Source organism: Stegostoma tigrinum, chromosome 25 (assembly GCF_030684315.1).
Source record: "Stegostoma tigrinum isolate sSteTig4 chromosome 25, sSteTig4.hap1, whole genome shotgun sequence".
Classification (NCBI taxonomy): Eukaryota; Metazoa; Chordata; class Chondrichthyes; order Orectolobiformes; family Stegostomatidae; genus Stegostoma; species Stegostoma tigrinum.
Window position 1 is genome coordinate 23807777 of NC_081378.1, and position 23921 is coordinate 23831697.

General features: G+C 40.2%; 1 protein-coding gene across 1 annotated transcript in view; it reads left to right on the top strand.

Annotated features, from left to right (window-relative positions):
* The first annotated feature begins 1448 nt into the window (after window positions 1-1448).
* dnajc2 (DnaJ (Hsp40) homolog, subfamily C, member 2) overlaps window positions 1449-23921 on the top strand; it is a 51659-nt gene continuing 29186 nt past the window's right edge. Inside the window, exons 1-6 of the mRNA XM_048554231.2 lie at window positions 1449-1691; window positions 8220-8410; window positions 9411-9486; window positions 19426-19524; window positions 19807-19948; window positions 22240-22320. Of these exons, the coding sequence (XP_048410188.1) occupies window positions 1637-1691; window positions 8220-8410; window positions 9411-9486; window positions 19426-19524; window positions 19807-19948; window positions 22240-22320 (644 nt within the window). The 5' untranslated portion in view covers window positions 1449-1636. The remainder of the gene's footprint in view (window positions 1692-8219; window positions 8411-9410; window positions 9487-19425; window positions 19525-19806; window positions 19949-22239; window positions 22321-23921) is intronic.

Consider the following 23921-nt stretch of genomic DNA (forward strand, 5'->3'; position numbering starts at 1 on the left):
CTACATCTCCTTTTTGAGATATCACTATCTAAACAAATAGTATACATTTCTACATGGACGCACACCACGCCCGTTTCAACCTCTTCCAACACGATCTCCAATAATGGTCAGTTTGGGTGCCTGACCAACATGTTGGATAAGTCACTGATAATTCCAGTTGAATACCAGAAAAAATCAAAGATATCTTGTTTAATCATGCCACAAACTCGTGCTTTTTTTTGCCAGGCAAGAGAACAAAACTAGTGGCAAAATAAAACTCGACTGAAGTTTGGCCACATGTTCACGTGCTTTTGACCCCATAATCTCTGAGCTGATAAAGACCAATTACATTCACTACCAGAGCACCCGCCTCTGCCTCAGCCCATCTGTCACCGAATCTCTCATCCATGTCTAGCTGGCTGCATGAGACTTGATTATTCCGATATTATAAAAACAAAGAAGAATGACGTTGGAATCGTAATGTTAAAATGCTAACTTTGTTTCTCTCACCACAGATGATACCAGAGTTACTGAAATTCTCCGGAATGTTCTGTTTTACAACAATTCTAATAATCTCCTGTTTGGCCCCACCATCCACAAACTATCTGTATTTTACCGTTCTCCACCTTCAGTGTATCCTATTCCCGTAACTTTAATACTATGTGCATCACCCTTCGTCCAGCATTTCCGAATGTGATGTCAACAATCGAAATCCTAAACTCTGCTATTCCCACTAACTCTGCAACTCACAGACTCCTCCTTTGAGACCCACGTCCATGAAACTTCTTGGGTGTTAATTTATAATGCAAAGGCACTATATTCATGTGAATTATTTCTAAGAACAGGAGTAGGTCATTCGGCCCGACGAACCTGTCCACCATTCAAAATGATCATTGCTGATTGAACACTTCAATGTCTCTTACTCACTGTATCCGCATAACACTGTACACCACTAGTATTCAGGAATCTACTAGTCTCTACCTTAAACATATTTAAAGACTGAGCCCCCATAGGTCATTCAAAAAGTTTCAACACCCTCTCAGAAAGCCAAGGTGGGAAGAGAAGCCACTTACGGATTTAACATTAGTTAAGATTTACCTGACGGTAATCATTTGTCATCATCGACTATTTACTTGGAAGTAGCAACAATTTATTTCAAAATCAACTCAAAAATTCCACTTCAATTAAATAAAATGCTTTCATCAAAAGAACTCTCATCTCAAATGTAAGTAACATCTCTCTTATTTTTCAACTGTGCCCCCAGTTCTAGATCCAATCCCGACAGGATGCAATAGTAGACATTTTTAAATCAATCTGTTCACGAATGATATGACACACGTCGGGGGCGGCTGGGGCTTGAATTCTAACCGAGGGTAAGGGACACTATCACTGAGCCACTAGCGCCCTCTCAGCATGCATTGGTGAAATTGCTCTGCGGAACGTTTCTTTGAAGACCTTGGCGGTTGGACGGAGGAATTTATGTTCTGCACGCGGAGGGAATGACCCAGAAATGCTAGTGTGAGGGTAGCCGGCCGGTTGTTGCGTCCATGCGGAGCCGGTGGCGGCGGCTCTTTGACTGAGGGCGAAGGAGCTAACAGCGTGTGTTTGATGGTCCTGTGAACAGAGCTTGTGTGGCCAGGGAGTGAGTGCATTAACGATGTTGTGCGAGGCGCAGGAAGGCCGTACCACCGCCGTCTTTAAAAACCTGCCAGGTAAGAGTTTTTAAGGAGAGAAAGTGCCGCCCCTCACTGTTCTGGGCCCTGAGACTCCTCCGACCGAGAGATTAAAATAAATCAGAAATCAGGCTGAAAGTGCGCTCTCTCGTCTTTGAATACGGCTGTAACTGGCCTGAATCACGGTGGCATTACTTCACGTTTCGTCAAATGATTAAGTCGCGAAACAGTTAAAGTTTCTCCACAATTTAGGAAGATTATTTAAGACAACACTGTCGAGTTTACCACTGTCTTGATGAGGATTGAATTAGAAACCCTAAAGAGATTGATAATGATTCATAATATATAGAATCCATGGAGGCACTGTATAACTTGTGTTCAGTTTTCCAGGAGCAAATAATGCTATGAAACAAAATATTGGCGTTTTCAAAATGCAACAGGAGAGACTAAATGGGTGTGTTTCAACTCCGAATTACAGAAACTCTAGGAGTAAATGTAACGAATGCAAACTATTAATTTCAGCTTTTGTTGACCGTTTTTAACGTCAACTTTCATAATTTGAAACATTGCGTATGTATTCAACTTTTGCCATTTGTATGACTTAGTCTTATAAAATCCAGTGGATACAAGCCTGTTATTGTAATTTTAATTGACGTGGAATAGTTGGATATAATCCTTTAAAAATTGAGAAAATCGAACGAAGTTCGAAGACCCCTAGTGGAGAAACGCGCTATAGTTCGAGTAAGAAAGAAGAATTAAATTAAACGAAGGTATGCTTGAGTTTTAAAACAGTTCGAAATCGTTGAAGCAAGAAAAGAAAATGAGAGATATGAAATTCTACAATTTTAAGTTCCAGAAAGAAATGAATTAATGGAGACTGTCCAATCAATTTAACTTAAGGATGTGAGAGTGGCAGAATAGTGTAAAAGTTAGTATAGTTGGAACAACAAAAATGGAAAAGAAAACAGTGGTGACGACAATAGTGTTGATAAAAGTAGAAAGCGAGAATAGTTTTGATGTGATGTTGGAGGCTGTAGATGGGATAAATATTGCCACGTGACTAGTTTTAGTCTGTATCCTTTCCATGAGACAACGGTTCATTTATTGGCCTGACTTGAGCTTCATAGAAACTAATCTTATGAGAAAGTAGGTTCAGATTTGAAAGAACAATCATATTCTTTGAATGTAACAGCAGAGAGGGAAGCGATGTAAACATTATCTTTGGAGGTCAGAAAACAAATGAACCAAGAATTTTGATGGGTGAAAAAGACTAAGGGAATAGCGACGAACAAAATCAGGAAGACTGAAATCAATACCTTGTTGTACAATTTGCTCATTTGCCACATACTCCACCCCAGATTTGTTATTTACCCTGGCTGAGTCAAATTTTCTGAAACCTTGGAATCCTGCTTGATCTGGAGCTGATCTTCAAACTCCATATCTTTTCCACTAACAAGATCTAATACTGTTCACAACATTGTTCATCTCCTTCCCAAACCTTCTTGAAACCATCATCCTGAATATCACTTCTAGACTTGATTTCTCCAATGCTTGTCAGTCTTTTTAAACTGCACTCATTATTGATTTACATTTTACATCTGTTTTTGTAAAGAAATGGTATGTGAAAATGTAGCGAGGGAGATAGAAGTAGGAATACAGAATGATGGGGTGATGGTATTGAAGCTTTGTGGCAGTCAGGGATAAGACTAGATGGAGATAGTAGCAGAGGTGGATTACTGATGAAGTAGATTGACTAAGTTTGCATTAAATACATCTGATTCCTTTGCTTCTTGAGCAATAAATTAATTGAAAGATATACATGTTGAAAGTAGTTTGCCTACAAGGGCTTAGTGCTCAATTTTTGACTGAAAATTGAGCATGGAATGGTGTATACTTTATAGCAAATGTTTGGCTGGTCAATAGTTATTCTAACATCTGTCCTTTGAATTTACTTTGGGAATATGCCATAGAAAGGATGATTCCATTGATAAATCAAAACTGAGCAAATTAAAATGCAGTGGTCTGACTTAGCACACATTTTTAATCCCTGTGCTGAGTTATAATGTGAACAATAGTCCCAACAGGAACACATTAAAAATAATCTGCACAAGCCTGAAGACATGTCATGCAATTATAGCAAAAGGCACGTATATTACTTCTTCAAAATTCCTATTTTTGCAAAATAACGGTAGCTTCAAATAATTCTGTCTTCTAGATATCTTTAATAACTTCCATGAAAAATCTTGATTATAATTTGTAGGTTATATTTTAATACTGGTAATGTTTTAACTGTGTGTCTTGAGTAATCATTCCTAAGTTTCTTTCCAAACTAGTTAAAATCATTTATTCTTTTCAAAGAATATACATCATTTAATGTTTGTCACAAGTCTTAAATTTCTGGAACTAATGTGAAAGAACTCCTTTATAGCAAAATCAGCTCAAGTCGATAAATTATAGCCTGTAGTTTGCAGTCACTGGTCTGTATTTCTCTTTTTCAAATGGTAATTTGAATATTGTGCCAAGTTAAGGGGAACTCCGATATCTTGCAACAATGAAGGCATCAAGCATGTTCACATTGAAGTATTCTCAGACAGTGAATAAGGAAGTTAAAAACCTAATATTAGGTTTAATTTTTCAATGTGTCACATTTGAGATCAAAATAAAAATTTGGGCATAAATATAGAATTAAAGTAAAAATGGAAACATTAAACTTTAGAATTTAAAGTGATTTTAAAATGTTAGGTTTTTTCATTGTGGAGGAGTTTTATATACCACAAGTAAAATTGTTTTTCTTCAGCTGCAAAGAGGCTCAGAGGTAATTATGAACTTAGTACATCACTAAAAACAGCTACACCTGACCAACAAGGTGTCACTTTTTGTTTCAAGTATTTTCAGTGAAAAAGTAAGTTCTTGCTTGCTCAGTAATTTATAAATCATTTGCAGAGAGGGACCATAGAATAGCAACTTCTGGATTTTTATGTTTAACTGTGCATATGCAGACTCTGACAGTTTCTAACAGTTGTGCTGATGACCAATGTTGACAGTTTTCATGTCACTACTGTCCCAAAATGGACCACAGTTCCTGTTTGCACTTTCTCTTTAGCGGAAAATCAGCTACTGCCATTGCATTCAACAAATTTGAAGCATTACTGAGTCGACCATAAACATGATATGAAAACATTCAAGCCATTGAGCTATTAGGCAGTGAAAAATAAAACTATTTACAAAACAGTGGGTGTGTCTATCCCAAAGCGCTTGATAGCCATTATTTCAGAATTTTGTAATTTGAGGAAACACAGCAAGATCCTACAAACCGTAGAGACAAATATCCAATCTAACAATTTTTATTGATGTCTGATCGAGAGATAACTATTACTAAGAACACCAGAAAAGTTCCATCGTTCTTCTTTGAATAACAAAGACGGATCTTCTCATATTCATAGAACATAGAACATTACAGCACAGTACAGGCCCTTTGGCCCTTGATGTTGTGCCGACCTGTCATACCGATCTGAAGCCCGTCTAACCTACGCTCTTCCATGTACGTCCATATGCTTATCCAGTGACGACTTAAACGTACCTAAAGTTGGCAAATCTACTACCATTGCAGGCAAAGCATTCCATTCCCTTCCTACTCTCTGAGTAAAGAAACTACCTCTGATGTCTGTCCTATATCTTTCACCCCTCAATTTAAAGCTATGCCCCCTTGTGCTCGCCGTCACCATCCTAGGAAAAAGGCTCTCCCTATCCACCCTAGCTAACCCTCTGATTATTTTATATGTTTCAATTAAGTCACCTCTCAACCTTCTTCTCTGTAATGAAAACAGCCTCAAGTCCCTCAGCCTTTCCTCGTAAGACCTTTCCTCCATACCAGGCAACATCCTAGTAAATCTCCTCTGCACCATTTCCAAAGCTTCCACATCCTTCCTATAATGCGGTGACCAGAACTGTACACAATACTCCAAGTGCGGCCGCACCAGAGTTTTGTACAGCTGTAGCATAACCTCTTGGTTCCGGAACTCGATCCCTCTATTAATAAAAGCTAAAACACTGTATGCCTTTCATCTGAAAAGGCAAACATTGATGGTCTTTTGTGTCAAGTAGTATCTCTGACAGTGGTGAACTCACTGTAATGTTGAAGCATCAACTTGGAAGAAGTACTCAAATGTGGCTTGCCACTGAGTCACGTCATGGGTTCAAATGTGTTATCGCTAGCCAAAGACTACAATCTCAGAAAATCTTACAACCGGTAATTGAAGACGTGATTTTGTGAAAATACCAACAAACAATCAAATTGACCAATAATAAACTAAGTTAAAGAGTATTATGGCACCATTTGAAAAATTATAGCATGTAGGATTACTGTCGTGTTGCCTGTTGAGACAAAATAATTCAAATATTCATTCATTGCCCAAGTGCTGAGAACTTCTGATTGGCAACATTGTTCTCGTTTTCCAAAAACATTGCATACTGTTTTCACTGCTGTGTGACAGTGCTAAAACAAGGACTATTGCTTTTTTTTTACTGGGCAACTTTATTGCCATTTTACGAATGGTATGTGGTTATAAAACAAATTTTAGTAATTTTACAGGTGTTTGGGCTCCATAATGGGAATGTTGTTCTTTCTCAATGTTCTCCAGAGTGAGACCTAACGCTTATTACATTCCCTAAATTGGCTTAAATGTATAAAGTTTGTGAGAAGATTTGTAGCTCGGGTTACAGATGAGGTTGTAGACATGCTTGCCAAGCCAAGAAACAGTTCACAGGCCAAACCGGCAGAAATTGTCTATACGGATATATAAGCACCACCTAGCCGCCAAGAGAGACAACCAATTGTCACTTGTCAAACTACACACAGATAACGAGGAACATGAAATTGATTGGGACAACACATCGATAATTGCAGAAGCCAAACAGATACGTGCCAGTGAATTCCTGGAGGCCTGGAATTCCAACCGGAACTCTATCAACAATCACATTGAATTAGACACTGTGTACAAATCAGTGAGAAACAAAACCGGAATTAATACCAACTACCCCAGCAAACCAAGGCATATAACAAGCCGGACAGAACACTGATGCTTTTACCAGAGGTAAAAGGGTAGCCGGGTGATGAAATGTTTGCAACCAAATCCACTGGCTTGGTGAGCATGCCTACAACCTCAGGCTTAAATGTATTGCACTGATCTGTTTTGTTCTTCTGGAGTTGAAGGAGCCCCAATTAAGATTTTTTTTTCCTGAATTGTGAAGACTTGTTTTGAAAATGCATCTTTCACAGAACTAGGTTTCCATATCACAGACAAATGTACCCCACCATCAACAGAGAATCCGCTCCAGTTCCTGCAAGGAAGAATTAACCTACGTGATCTATAGAGCACTGTTAACCATTTTCAGTTACAAAATTGGTGAGATATTGTAGCTGTATACTCTGACTTTGGCTCTTTGAATTCCCAGGTTTAATTTTTGATGTATCTGATGAGGTGATGTTGTGGTAGTGTGTTGGTTTTTGGGGTAGACATTGTCCTGGATTTTGCAGTTATCTGTGAAGAAACAGTGCTTGCTGTTCACTACGCTGGTAAAAGCCCACAGTTTCTTTGTGGGCTTTTCAGTGACAAGTTGCTGTAATCAGGCGTCTGATAGAGTGTGGCGCCCTTTACAGGGGACGTGTGGCATCTGAGAGCAGGGCAATCAACAACATCAGATTGAAGAATCCTCACTGAGACATGCATAGTCTAAACCAGTAAGTACAAATTGGATATTTTTAATTTATTGTAAAATCATGTACAGTAAGTAGCATAACTATAGAGAGAGGAGGTCAGGATTCAGGGATAACAACAGAAAGAAAAGGTTAGAAGTAATACATTTTTAACCTCCAACAATAATTATAATGTGAAAAAAATCGGATTCCACACTTGTAAAATTTAGGTTTCAGTGTTAGAGCAGTTGTTTGTCAGTCATTAAGAATTATCATGCACTTAAAAATTTACTTGTACCTAACTTTTTCTGACAATGTAGGGTACCTAGTGGGTAAATACTGCATCTACACACCTTTACATCGATTTCAATGCCAAGTCTAAGAAGATACTCGTATAGCAATGAAAGGATTATGTTGGATGTCAATTCTCGGATGTCCACTTTTATTTTTGCACGCTCAGATTCTCAAAGTTGCTGTCCATTTCAGTTCCTTAGAGATGAACTGTGTCAACCTCTCGGTGATTTTTTTACACGCCGTACATCGTTCATTGTCTCTTATTTTAATTCATTCTTTCTCTCTGCAGTGCCATAAAGTTGCTTACACCCTCAACGTTTGCTTCTTACATTGGTTATACTTTAAAAATCAAAGGAGTGGATCTCCTGATCACCAGTATCATCATTCTTCTGCTCTTTTGACATCAACCTTTTACTCTTTCAGCCATGATGGTTTACAGAACTGCTTTTGGTCTTTTGCATTAGGTTCCATAGATTTTAACTTGCATGTCAGTGCTTAAAAGTGTTATTTAAGGTTGGCACAATAAGGATGTCTGTATCTAGCAAGGCCTTTCAAACTATTTCTGTTTTTACTTGTAGCTTCTGTGTTACGTCCAGTGGAACCAGTTGGAAGATGGTTTGAAGCCCTTGTAAAGCGCCGGGCGAGGAGTGTGTCAGCCTCCTTTCATGAACTGGAAGACGAGAAAGAATCATCATCTGAGTCAGAAGATGAAGAATTACAAATAGAGGAATATCCATTGTTGAAAACACTTGACCCAAAGGACTGGAAGGTGTGCATTAATTTGTTAAATGTTCTAATGGTACTGTTTAAAACTTCAACTCCAGGCCCCTCAAACAAAATCTTTAAGTTATGGAACACCAATGTATGAGTCTCAGTTTATCTCTAATCTGTTCATGTTGACTTGTGTTTCCTGAACCATTTGACTATTTTAATTTAAAATACGCCTCATCCAACAGTTAAACCTTTGCATCCATCTTTCTTAACTTATCTTGTTTATAAGTTGTACTTGTTACCCACACAAAAAGCAGCAGCTTGCTGAAGAAACTTTTGTTGCTCAGGTTGTAAATTTCTTTCACCTCATATATCCACTATTTTTCTTCTCTACACCTTCACTTGACGGGATGGTTTCTCTGGATCAATTCTTCTACCTGCTCAAAGTTGTGGCTTCTGCTTTCAGAGGAGTGGTTCCAAAATGAATGGCACACAGGAAGGGATAGAATTCTCTGCAGCAAAAAAAATTCATGGATTATTTAATAATTCAAATTAGATTTTTATTTATACTGTTATTGAATTGAACACAACATAGTGTCCCATACTTAACTGATTATGATCCTCACCATAAACTACCAATAGCACAGTGACTTTAAGCACCAATAATGCCCAAAAGATCAATCACCCTTGATCATCAGGATGGTTCGGAGATAATAATGGGATAATTGGTTTTTCTTAACGACTTCTAATAAATACTTTGTCTACATTTACTACTTTTGCAAACTGGCTTTCATTCCCACCGCTGTTAAGGTGATCGGGTATGACTTAAAAATACTACTCGACCTGCAAATTCAGAATAAAATGTAGAATAACTAATTTGTTAATGCTAAAGATCGGAAAAGTTATTTTCCCCTTCTAGGTCATGAAGTAAACAGGAAACTATTAAATCTTAACAACTCATTGTGTATTGAGTGGAATAATTTATTGGTAAATCTGCAATGTCCACCTCTATACTACTTTCATTATTTTGATAATTAATTATTTTATACCGTTCATAGAATCAAGATCATTACGCAGTTCTGGGACTTGTACATTTGAGGTACAAAGCAACACAAAGGCAAATCAAAGCTGCACGTAAGTATTTTTCTGATATAATCTGTTTTTGTTGCCACTTATTTTTGTGTCATTCTTTGTATTTTCAACTGATTTAAATTTAGCGAGCTTTGAGAAGATTTGTAGCTCAGGTTGAGGTTCTGGATGTGAGTTTGCTCGCTGAGCTGGAAGGTTCGTTTTCAGACGTTTCGTCACCATTCTAGGTAACCTCATCAGTGAGCCTCCGGTGAAGTGCTGGTGTTATAGAACATAGAACATAGAACAGTACAGCACAGAACAGGCCCTTCAGCCCACAATGTTGTGCTGACCATTGATCCTCATGTATGCACCCTCAAATTTCTGTGACCATATGCATGTCCAGCAGTCTCCTAAATGTCCCCAATGACCTTGCTTCCACAACTGCTGCTGGCAACGCATTCCATGCTCTCACAACTCTCTGTGTAAAGAACCTGCCTCTGACATCCCCTCTATACTTTCCTCCAACCAGCTTAAAACTATGACCCCTCGTGTTAGCCATTTCTGCCCTGGGAATCAGTCTCTGGCTATCAACTCTATCTATGCCTCTCATTATCTTGTATACCTCAATTAGGTCCCCTCTCCTCCTCCTTTTCTCCAATGAAAAGAGTCCGAGCTCAGTCAACCTCTCTTCATAAGATAAGCCCTCCAGTCCAGGCAGCATCCTGGTAAACCTCCTCTGAACCCTCTCCAAAGCATCCACATCAATCCTATAATAGGGCGACCAGAACTGGTCGCAGTATTCCAAGTGCGGGCTAACCAAAGTTTTATAGAGCTGCAACAAGATCTCACGACTCAAACTCAATCGCCCTGCTAATGAAAGCCAAAACACCATATGCTTTCTTAACAACCCTGTCCACTTGGGTGGCCATTTTAAGGGATCTATGTATCTGCACACCAAGATCCCTCTGTTCCTCCACACTGCCAAGAATCCTATCCTTAATCCTGTACTCAGCTTTCAAATTCGACCTTCCAAAATGCATCACCTCACATTTATCCAGGTTGAACTCCATCTGCCACGTCTCAGCCTATCACTGCATCCTGTCAATGTCCCGATGCAGCCTACAACAGCCCTCTATATTGTCAACACCTCCAACCTTAGTGTCGTCTGCAAACTTGCTGACCCATCCTTCAATCCCCTCATCCAAGTCATTAATAAAAATTACAAACAGTAGAGGCCCAAGGACAGAGCCCTGTGGAACACCACTCACCACTGACTTCCAGGCAGAATATTTTCCTTCTACTCCCACTCGCTGTCTTCTGTTGGTCAGCCAATTCTGTATCCAGACAGCTAAGTTCCTCTGTATCCCATTCCTCCTGACCTTCTGAATGAGCCTACCATGGGGAACCTTATCAAATGCCTTGCTGAAGTCCATATACACCACATCCACAGTTCGACCCTCATCAACTTTTCTAGTCACATCCTCAAAGAACTCTATAAGGTTTGTAAGGCATGACCTGCCCCTCACAAAGCTGTGTTGACTGCATTTAATCAAGCCATGCTCTTCCAGATGGTTTTAAATCCTATCCCTCAGAATCCTTTCTAACACATTGCAGACAGCAGACGCGAGACTTACTGGTCTGCAATTGCCGGGGATTTCCCTATTTCCTTTCTTGAAGAGAGGAATTACATTTGCCTCTCCAGTCCTCAGGTACAACTCCAGTGGAGAGCGAGGATGCAAAGATCTTCGCAAGTGGCAAAGCAATTGCATTTCTCGTTTCCCAAAACAGCCGAGGACAAATCTGGTCCGGGCCTGGCGACTTGTCAATCTTAATGTTTCACAAGATTTTCAGCACATCAGCTTCCTCTATCTCTATCCATTCCAGCATGCACACCTGCTCTTCAAAGGTTTCATTCACTACAAAGTTCGTTTCTTTCGTAGAGACAGAAGCAAAAAAACTCATTTAGGGCTTCCCCTACCTCCTCAGACTCCACACACAAGTTCCCTATGCAATCCCTGATTGGCCCTACTCTTTCTTTAACCATTCTCTTATTTCTCACGTAAGTGTAAGATGCCTTTGTGTTCTCCCTAATCCGTTCTGCCAAGCCTTTCTTGTGACCCTCCTGGCTCTCCTCAGACCATTTTTGACCTCCCTCACCTGCCTGTAATCCTCAAGAGCTGAGCTTGACCCTAGCTTCCTCCACCTTATGTAAGCTACCTTCTTCCTTTTGACGAGAAGCTCCACCGCTCTCGTCATCCAAGGTTCCTTTATCTTACCCCTTCTTGCCTGTCTCAGAGGGACATATTTATTCATCACTCTCAACAACTGTTCCTTAAACAGTCTCCACATGTCTATAGTGCCTTTACCATGGAACAATTGCTCCCAGTCTATGCTTCCTAACTCATGTCTAATCGCATCATAGTTTCCTCTTCCCCAATTAAATATCCTCCCATTTTGCCTAATCCCCTCCTTCTCCATAGCTATGTAGAATGTGAGGCAGTTATGGTCACTATCACCAAAATGCTCTCCCACCACAAGATCTGATACCTGCCCCGGCTCATTTCCGAGCACCAAGTCTAGAATGGCCTCTCCCCTCGTCGGCCTGTCAATGTACTGAGTTAGGAAACCCTCCTGAACACACCTTACAAAAACAGCTCCATTCAAATCTTCTGCTCGAAGGAGGTTCCAGTCAATATTGGGAAAGTTAAAGTCACCCATTACAACAACCCTACTACGTCCACACTTTTCCAAAATCTGTCGACCTATGCGTTCTTCAATCTCCCTGCTGCTATTGGGGGGCCTGCAGTAAACCCCTAACGAGATGACTACTCCCTTGTTGTTCCTAATTTCCACCCATACTGACTCGGTAGGCAGATATTCCTCGACAATGGAAGCTTCTGTAGCTGTGAGACCTTCTCTGATTAGTAGTGCTACATCCCCTCCTCTTTTTCCCCCCTCCCTATTCTTTTTAAATGCTGTAAACCCTGGAACATCCAGCAACCATTCCTGCCCCTGAGAAACCCATGTCTCTGTTATGGCCACAACATCATAGCACCAGGTACTGATCCATGCTCTAAGTTCATCACTTTTATTCCTGATACTCCTTGCGTTAAAGCAAACACATTTTAACTGATCCCTTTGTTCCTCCCCAGGAAAATCCTTCCCACTAGCTGGTCTACCTCTTGCTATTGCCTCACCCGCATCAACTCTCACCTCCGGTATACAGCGCAGGTTCCCATCCCCCTGCCATACTAGTTTAAACCCTCCCAAACTACTCGAGCAAACCTTCCACCCAGGACATTGGTCCCCTTTCAGTTCAGATGCAACCTGTCCTTCTTGTACAGGTCCCACCTTCCCCAGAAGGCATCCCAATTATCTACATATCTGAACCCACCCTCCTACACCAGCTGCGCAGCCACGTGTTAAGCTGCGCCCGCTCCCTGTTCCTCGCCTCGCTATCTCGTGGCACTGGTAGTAAACTAGAGAACACTACTCTGTTCGTCCTGCTTTGCAGCTTCCATCCTAACTCCCTGAAATCACTTTTTATATCCTCAATCCTTTTTCTGGCTATATCATTAGTGCCAATATGTAACACGATTTCTGGCTGTTCGCCCTCCCCTTTTAGAACCTTATGTCTTGCCTTCTATTTATCTGTGTACCCAATGAACACAGTCTGCCGATTTCTCAGCAACAAACCCAAACAAACAGACAAAACGGGCTCAGAAACCATAACCACTCTCCCCTACATCAAAGACATTTCCGAAATGACTGCCAGACTACTCGGACCTCTTGGCATCAGGGTAGCCCACAAACACACCAACACACTAAAACAGCAGCTAATGAATTTAAAAGACCCTATACAGACAACAAGCAAAACAAACGTCATCTACAAAATACCTTGCAAGAACTGTAACAAACACTACATTGGTCAAAACAGGCAGAAAGCTAGCCACCAGGATACATGAACATCAACTAGCCACAAAACGACATGACCCACTATCACTCGTATCCTTACATACAGATAAGGAAGGACACCACTTTGATTGGGACAACACATCCATCCTAGGACAAGCCAAACAGAGACACGCACGAGAATTCCTAGAAGCATGGCATTCCAACCAGAACTCCATCAACAAACACATTGATTTGGGGCCCATCTACCATCCTCTGAGAAAAAGACAAGGAAATGACATCACCAATGCAGGAAATGACATCACCAACCCAAGGAAACCTAAACAGATAAATAGAAAGCAGGGCATAACACCAGCACATCACCGGAGGCTCACTGATGACGTTACCTAGAATGGTGACGAAACGTCTAAAAACGAACCTTCCAGCTCAGCGAGCAAACTCACATCCTGATTTTAAATTTGTCAATCAAAATGTATTTATTAGGCTTAATTTATATTCAAAGGGTTGGAAAGTAAATAGAAAATGCTTTGTTGACCTTCTGATCTTGGTAGGGGAGGTGTTGGAATGTCTAGACATTTAATTTTGATATAACAACATTATGTGGAAGAGATGTAATAACACATTTGCTCATATTTGATTTTGGCCTAGAGTTTGCTGTTCCTGCTGTTAGTTTCTCGTATTTGTTTTGATGATGTTGATATTCGTGCTGCAAGTTGTTGAACATATGAAATGTAATTGCCACAAGGTGTGGCAGTTGAAGTTTCACTGAGATAAATGTGAGGTGTTGTTCTGGTAAGGCAAATTAGGGAAGGACTATTCCAGTTAATGGCAGGGCCGTCGGGAGTGTTATTGAAACAAAGAGGCCTAGGATGCAGGTGTGTAGATCCTTAAAAGTGGAGTTGCAGGTAGACAGTATAGTGAAGAAGGCGTTTCGCACGTTTGGCTTCATTGGTCAGTGCGCTGAGTATAGCAATTGTGATATCATGCACACAATATTGGTTTGGCCACTTTTGGAATACTTAGTTCAATTCTGGACTTCCTGCTGTAGAAAACATAGAACGTTACAGCACAGTACAGGCCCTTCGGCCCTCGATGTTGTGCCGACCTGTCATACCGATCTGAAGCCCATCTAACCTACACTATTTCGTATATGTCCATATGCCTATCCAAAGACGACTTAAACGTACCTAAAGTTGGCGAATCTACTACCGTTGCAGGCAAAGCGTTCCATTCCCTTACTACTCTCTGAGTAAAGAAACCACCTCTGACATCTGTCCTATATCTTTTGCCCCTCAATTTAAAGCTATGCCCCCTCATGCTCGCCGTCACCATCCTAGGAAAAAGGCTCTCCCTATCCACCCTATCTAACCCTCTGATTATTTTATATGTTTCAATTAAGTCACCTCTCAACCTTCTTCTCTCTAATGAAAAACAGCCTCAAGTCCTTCGGCCTTTCCTCATAAGACCTTCCCTCCATACCAGGCAACATCCTAGTAAATCTCCTCTGCACCCTTTCCAAAGCTTCCACATCCTTCTTATAATGCGGTGACCAGAACTGTACACAATACTCCAAGTGCAGCCACACCAGAGTTTTGTACAGCTGTGGCATAACCTCTTGGTTCCGGAACTCGATCCCTCTATTAATAGAAGCTAAAACACTGTATGCCTTCTTAACAGCCCTGTCAACCTGGGTGGCAACTTTCAAGGATCTGTGTACATTGACACCGAGATCTCTCTGCTCATCTACACTACTAAGAATCTTACCATTAGCCCTGTACTTTGCATTCTGGTTACTCCTACCAAAGTGCATCACCTCACACTTGTCTGCATTAAACTCCATTTGCCACCTCTCAGCCCAGCTCTGCAGCTTATCTATGTCTCTCTGCAACCTACAGCATCCTTCGTCACTATCCACAACTCCACCGACTTTAGTGTTCTCTGCAAATTTACTAACCCATCCTTCTACGCCCTCATCCAGGTCCTTTATAAAAATGACAAACAACAGTGGACCCAACACCGACCCTTGCGATACACCACTAGTAATTGGTCTCCAGGATGAACATGTCCCATCAACTAACACCTTCTGTCTTCTTTCAGCAAGCCAATTTCCGATCCAAACTGCTATATCTCCCACAATCCCATTCCTCCACATTTTGTATAATAGCCTATTGTGGGGAACCTTATCGAAAGCCTTGCTGAAATACATATATACACCACATCAACCGGTTTACTCTCATCTACCTGTTTGGTCACCTTCTCAAAGAACTCAATAAAGTTTGTGAGGCACGACCTTCCCTTCACAAAACTGTGCTGACTATCCCTAATCAATTTATTCTCTTCTAGATGATGATAAATCCTATCCCTTATAACCTTTTCCAACACTTTACCAACAACTAAGGTAAGGCTCACTGGTCTATAATTACCAGGGTTGTCTCTACTCCCCTTCTTGAACAGGGGAACCACATTTACTATTCTCCAGTCATCTGGCACTATTCCTGTAGACAAAGATGAGTTAAAGATCAATGCCAAAGGCTCGGCAATCTCCTCCCTGGCTTCCCAGAGGATCCTAGGATAAATCCCATCCGGCCCAGGGGACGTATCTATCTTCACCCTCTGAAGGATTTCTAATACCTCTTCCTTGTGAACCTCAATCCCACCAAAAAGATGTTAAACATAAAAGGATGCAGAAAAAATTTACAGGCATGTTGCCACGTTTGAAGGGTTTGAGCTATAAGGAAAAGTTGATTAATTAGATTAGATTAGATTAGATTCCCTACAGTGTGGAAACAGGCCCTTCGGCCCAACAAGTCCACACTGCCCCTTGAAGCATCCCACCCATACCCATCCCCCTATAACCCACACACCCCTGAACACAACGGGCAATTTAGCACGGCTGATCCACCTGGCCTGCACATCTTTGGACTGTGGGAGGAAACCAGAGCGCCCGGAGGAAACCCATTAGCCTGGCTTATTTTTTTTCCAGGAATGTTGGAAGCTGAGGGGTGACTTTACTAAGGGTTATAAAATCATGAGGGCGTGAATAGCAGTGTAGCAGTGTCATAAACTAGAGGGCATGGGTTTAAGGTGAGAGGTGAAGCATTTGAAAAGGACCTGAGGGGTAACTTTTTCACGCAGCGGCTGTTGTGTGTATGGAATGAGCTGCCAGAGGGAGGTGGTGGAGGCAGATACAGTTGTAACATTTAAAAGCCACCTGGTTGGGTACATGAATGGGAAGGGTTTAGAGGGATATGGGCCAAATGCTGGCAAGTGGGACTAAATCAGTTCAAGATATCCAGTCGGTGTGGCCAAGTTGGGCTGAATGGTCTGTTTCTGTGCTGTCTAACTCTGACTCTATAAGCCCTAACTTTCAGTATTGAGTATAGTTCGTTTGACAAAGTGCCACATAAAAGTATGTTCCAGAAGATTAGATCCCAGTGGGTTAAGGGTAGAGTAATGGCTTGGATAGAGGATTGGCTGACTGATAGAAAGCAGGAGATCAGGATAAATGGGTCCTTCTCTGCATGGTGAACTGTAATAGTGGGATGCCGCAGGGCCCAGTTCTCCAACCTCAACTATTTACAATCTATACACATGATCTGCAAACAGGAACAGAGTGGAATGTAGCAAAGTTTGCAGGTGATACTAACATAGGTGGGAAAGCAGGCAGTATGGAAGACAGAGTTTACAGGTAGATATTGATAGGCTAGGAGAATAGGCCAGAATCTGGCAGATGGTGTTTAACATGCATGAAAGCGAGGTTGTCTATTTTGGCTGGAAAAATAAAAGAAAGGGCAAGTTGTGGTTTCATTGGGCATTAGATTCGAAGTGTGTCAGTGCAGAGGGCTGTGGGCTTACTATGTCTAGTTTTGGCCTCCTTATTTGAGGATGGCACTGGAGGCAGTTCAGAACAGGTTCACAAGATTGATTCCAGACATGAAAGGGCTGTCATATGAGGAGCAGTTGAGTAGCTTGGGCTTGTACCTGCTGGAATTGAGAAGAATGAGGGGGGTATCTAATTGAGATACATAAAATGCTAAGGGGGATTGATAAGGTTAATGTGGATCAGATGTCCTCCCTGTGGGACAGTTTCAAACAAGAGGTCATAGATATAGAGTGAGAAGTGATAGGTTCAAAACTGCGATGAAGAGAAACAACGACTTTCAGAGGGTTGTGAATCTGTGGACTTGCTTCCACAGAGCACAGTGGAGGCATAATCAATCAAAAGATTCAACAAAGAAATAGATGTTTTCTGATTAGAAGCAGGACATGTGGCTGTGAAGAGCGGACAGAAAAGTGGATATGAGACCGCGATAAGATCATCCACGATCATGTTAAATGGCAGAGTGGGCTCAAAGGCCTAAATTGCCTGCTCCTGCTCCAAATTCCTATGCTCCCAGACCAAACATGAATACACAAGAACTTCACACTTCCATGACAGCGCCAAAATGATGCCAGTTTTGCAAAGCTAATGACAAAACTGAATTTCAGACCGTGATCTTTGAATTTGTGCTGAATCGTTCATCAGCCCTTGCTTGAAATTGCTGCGGCATTTGCATCTAAACTTGTACTATAACAGCAGTTTTGGGCCATTCCATTGTGTAATTGGACTTATTTCATTGAAACAGTAACCTTTGGGTTTTTGATAATTATTTTTGGGGTAAGTAACATCAATTGTAGGTATTTATTCAGAATTCTGTGTAATAGCTCTTTTTCCCTTGAAGGAAATCAGTCAAATTTACTTTTGTAACATTGTTTGACCACGTGAGGGGTATAAAATGAGTGGCTGAGGAACAGCAATATGAATTCAAGAAAATCTCAACAGGACTTATTGTCATGAGGCACACGATATAGATGTTTAATTTTGCATTTGGTAATCTCACTGACGCCTAGCTGAAATGAATTTTAGTTCGACCAGGCTTATCAGAATTAAGGTTTAACTATGTTTAACATAGTTATCAACCCAGCAGACTTCCAGCATGGACTCTTCAAAGCTAGGGTCTCAGTTATGTCATCAATTATGTGCAAACCAGGAGATATAAACATTATTGTAAATGGATCTCCTTTTAAATATTGGGATACTTGTCATGGACATCCCTCTCTGAGATGTTAAATTAACTGTCGACGACTTGAAAGAAAACAGTGACATGCTGTCATTGCTGCTGATTTTCACAAGTTGTGTGTTAAAACAGCAGAAATAGCATATAGTAATGTGCAGTTGAACAGTTATTTTGTTTTATGAATCTCAATATCCACTCATAAACTTTAGCTGGTTCACAGATTGGATTTAACAACCCAATCCATAAATAGACTCCCAAAACAAAACTATCAATAGTATCTCTTAGAATGTGTTTCCTTGCATAGAAAGTACAATCTGACATAAAAATAACCATTCATTGAATCATAGAATTCCTAGAGTGTAGAAACCAGCTATTCGGCCCATCGGGTCCACACCGAGCCTCCTGCAGATTGTCCTACCCAGACCCAGCACACACTGCTCAACAGAACGTGGCCAATTCACCTAACCTGCACATCTTTGGCCTGTGGGAGGAAACTAGAGCAGCTGAAGAAACCCACACAGACATGGGGAGAAATGTGCAAAATCCACACAGACAGTCACCCAAGGTTGGAACCGAATGAATCAGGCCCCTGGCGCTGTGAGGCAGCAGTGCTGTGCTGAGCCTCCATGTTTCTACACAATCCTTGCATTACATAATAGGTCTTTATTTTAGCACCATTTTTAAAAATGTCGTGTGATTTCTCATGAAGGTAATTTATATAGACAGACAGGGTATGGAGCAATCGTTGTAAATAGTTGGCTTTTGGAAGCCAGATTGTTGCTTATCACCATCTGAGGAAGTTAAGAAATTGCGAATAGATATTAGACTAAAACTAAACTGAGAGAAACAGACATGGAAATGGCGCTTAATCCGTCCTGGTGCATGCATGACTATCTCAGAAACTCTTGAACAGACTGTTTGGATGTGATTCATTCAGGATTGTAAATGCAGTTTTTAAGTAAGTTGAATGTTTAAAACATTAATTTGCTCAGAAATGTATGCAATTCAATTTTAAGCCTCTATTTGCTTTCAGATAAGACAATGGTATTGAAACATCATCCTGACAAAAGGAAAGCTGCCGGTGAACAAATAGGTGAAGGGGACAATGATTATTTTACATGTATTACCAAAGGTAAGATTGCACTTCTGTGAATCATAAGTAAAATGGAGCAAATGTGTTTTATTGTCAAATTTTTAGTGTTACTTTTATTGAATCTGAAGGCCAGATAACTTAAACCCCTGGTGTAATTTAGAAAACCCTAACTTGTGAAAAATTTCAATTATATCTGAAGTATAAAAGCGATGGAGGGATTTAATTGTAATCAATTTTATGTCAGTTTGTTTTGTAACTGTTGATGGGTTGTTTTGTATTTTCATTATTTAATTTGTTCATAGCATTTTCATAACCTTGCAGCCAATGAAATACTATCAGATCCCTTGAAACGCCGAGCATTTGACAGTGTGGATCCTACATTTGACAATACAATACCTTCTAAAAGTGAGGCAAAAGAGAATTTCATTGAGGTATTTTCAGCAGCTTTTGAACGGAATGCCAGGTGAGTGGCAAATGTGAAATCCTACCAATTGGTAGCCAAAATCATTCATGCCTATCTCAATAAGATACATGAGGCAATATTATTAAATTGTGCTTTTGTCATAATGTAACACATTGTTAGAGGTATTGCAAGTTGCAAATTGTGATCACTGTGGCACGTTTATCTTAGTAATCCCTGATCACAATTTACAAAATATTTATCCAGTTGTTGCAAAGATTTACCGCCCTATCAGTCTACGCTGGATCATGAGTAAAGTGATAGAAAGTGTAATGAATAGTGCAGTCAAGGAGCACCTGTTGGCTAATAAAGTAAAGTAATGACTCCCATTTTGGGATTAAGCCAGGGCCACTCAGCTCATGACCTCATACAGCATTGGTTCAAACGTGACTAAAGAACTCAATTCCAGAGGTTAGATGAGAGTGACCGCTCTTGACATCAGGATCGTATTCAACCGAGTGGGTTGTCAAGAAGCCCCAGCAAAACTACAGTCAAACTCTCTGCCAGTTGGTGTCTTACCTTTTGGGTAGGATGACTGTGGTTGGTAATCTCAGCTCCAAGACGTCTGTGCAGGAATTTCTCGGAGTAGAGTCCTAGCCCCAAAACATCTTCAGCTGCTTCATCAATGACCTTTCCTCCATCATGAGGTCAGAAATAAGAATATTCATTGATGATTGCACAATAGTCAGCACCTTCTGCGAGTCCTCAGATACTGAAGCAGTCCATGTTCAAATGCAATAAGATCTGGACAATACCCAGGCTTGGCCTGGCAAATGGCCAGTAACAATTGCACAACACAAGTGCCAGACAATGACCATCTCCAATAAGAGACAATCTAACCACTACCCCTTGACATTCAATGGTGTTGCCATCACTGAATCCCCCACAATCAACACCCTGCGTGTTATTGTTGACCAGAAACTCAACTAACTTGCCACGTAAACAGTGGCTACAAGAGCAGGTCAGAGGCTAGGAATACTGTGGTGAGTTCCTTGCCTCCTGACTCCCAAAGCCTGTTCATCTACCAGGCACTAGGTGGTAGTATGGTAGAATAGTACTCACTTGCTTGGATGGATTCAGCTCCAGCAACACTCAAGAAGTTTAACACTATCCAGGACATAGAGCCTGCTTGATTGGCACCGCATCCACTCCCTCCACTACTGATGCTCCACTGCATTAGTTTGGGATAAAGTTGACTTAATGGTGATAGTTTTCAACTTTCTTTGGGTATTTTGGCATTTCAAATCCTAATTTTGCATTATTCCTAATGCAAAGAATCAGTTGAACGTATTCAATAAATTATGTTGAATTTGAGAACACTGAATCACCCAGGAACTAAGAAAATTTATTTAAATGAGCATAAGTACAATTCTGTTATCAGCATGTGCAGTTGCATTTCATTTGGAATGTATTTGAAAATAATTGTTTTGAAATTCCAGCAGGAACAGTTGGGCTTTGTGTCTGCTTTTATTTTCCAACCAGAAGCAACTAAACCATATTTAAAATTCTACATTGCAGAACTATATACATAACACAATATATAAATATATTATACGTGACATAATATTTCATAATTGGGAGCCAGCTTTATAACCAATGTGGCAATATATCTAGAAAGACCTTATGAGTAACAGCCTCCAGTTGAACATAGACTATTCTTTAACTTGATCATTTCTGTAGATTCATACAGATATGGATAACATTGAAATGGTATAAATAAAATATTTCCAAAATGGAGCTAGTACTGCAGTATTTACTTATTTGTGGAAATTGAGCGATAACGTGCTAACTGATCTAGTGACCTAGGTTTTCTAACTTTACTCCATTCCCTCCGTGTGAGATGATTTGCTTTGCTTTGGATAATGTACAAAAATTTTGAAAGCAATGATCCCTCTTTGGACCTTTTTATTCATTAAAAACTCACTAATAGTCAATAATATTTGCCCATTCTTTTATTTCTCAATATGGTAGTATAATTTCATAAAATGCATTGTTCAATCAGCTTCTTCATTTCAAAGTTAATTTTTACCATACACTAGCCAGTTTTCTGAACTCTCCCAAGTTTTCTAGAGATGTCTTTGTATAAATCTAGTGTGTCTTATACTTTTTCAGTGCACAAGATTTTTCTTAATTTCTTTTTAGTTTCTATTTCAGTTGCAGGTAGTCGAATGTGGTTTAACACTTCTTTCTAATACTAATATTTAATTTATTTTCATTTGTTATATATAAAATTTGCTTTGGGGTTGTATTTGTGATGGCATTTGATGAAGAAAAATATGAATGTTATTCCTCAGATGGTCCAAGAAGAAACATGTCCCTAAACTGGGCAATTTGAATTCTTCTTTCGAAGAAGTAGACTCTTTTTATTCATTCTGGTAAGTTTATTTTGTCTCCTAATGTTCTGTATTTTAGACGTTGATTGGTGTTTATCTGCAAAGTATGTATAACATTTTAGCAAAAGGAATGAGGAAGGCTTAGAGGGCAGAAAAGAGTTAGTGAGCTAGCTGCAAAACACAGTTGGCTGAAAGATTCTTTGACATTGGTAGAGAGAGTGGAGTGCCCAGTGGCGATTGTCACTCCTAGGGACTTGACACTGTCGAACATCTCCATCTCCGTACCATTGATGTAGATAAGAGCGTGCCATCGTAGGTAGATTTTTTTGTGTTCATTAATTTATCCCCACTAATCAATTATTTTCAACCCACGACTATGCATTTTTTTTCTCACCCATTTTCTTTGTTTCCTTCCTTTTGTGAAATTATTGGCAAGTTAGAACTCCTACCTAGGAACAGAATTAGGCATTCAATCCACCCAGCCTGCCCTGCTAATCTAGGTCCCCTTAATGCCCTTTCCCACACTGTTCCCTTATCCCTTAATGCCATAAGTCTCCAGAAGTGACTTTTGCGTTGAACCTACTCAATAACTAAGCTTCCACAGCCTTCCAGAGAATTCTAATGATTCACCCCACTCTGAGTGAAGAATTCCTCATCTTATCGGTATAAAATGGCATACCTCTTATCTTGAGATTGTCACCTGGTTTTAGGTCACCAGCCAGGGAAACCTTCTGTTTATATTCACCCTATCATGTGCTGTAAAAATTTAAGTTTCAATGAGATCATACCTCATTCTTAAAAAGTGTAAAGAATACATCCTCAGACACTACTCGTAACACAATTCCACATGCTGCATTAAGCAGACGAACCTCCGTTGCACTCCCTCGGTGGCAAGTATATTCTTCCTTAGGTAAAGGGATCAGGACTGTCCAAAATACTCCAGGTAATTACTCAGCGAGGTTCTATACAACTGGGCAATGCTTTTGCTGGTCAGCCTGTATAATGAGGTGACCAAGATTCCTGCCTGAACTTTGTCATTGAGCAGTACTAAAGTCTACTCCTGGTAATTCAGACATTAGTTTCTCTGGAAAAAACTTGAATATACAAATTACTTAACCTGATATCCACAGTCATCAAAGCAAAATGCTGGGATCCTGGAAAATCTAAAATAAAAACAAAGTACCGGAGAAACGCAACAGATCTGGCAATGTCTGTGGAGAGGGAAACCTGACTAATGTTTCCGGTCAGAGATGACTCTTCAATGAAAAATTGCCAACTTTGTTCCACTTTCCATAGTTATTGCCAGATATGTTGTGCTTTTTGAGCACTTTTTGTTTTTTATCCACTGATATATTTCTAGCTGCACATCCCAAGGGTGTATTTGTTCCATTTACCCGTTTCTCTTCCACAGCCTTGTAAAGAATAGGCAGCATTCACCAGTGTGCTTGATACTTTCAGCAACTGATGGATATTGCCGTTACCGGAGTATTAGGTGTTGGCAGTAACATTATTTAATTACAGGTTTATTTTGTTTTATAGTTTTCTTTTTTAAAAGGGTAGGTTTTGTTTTTGCTTTATCCTAGGACAACCCTGTATCACCACATCATTTAATAAAGGTTAAATTCTGGCTGAGACCATGAGTC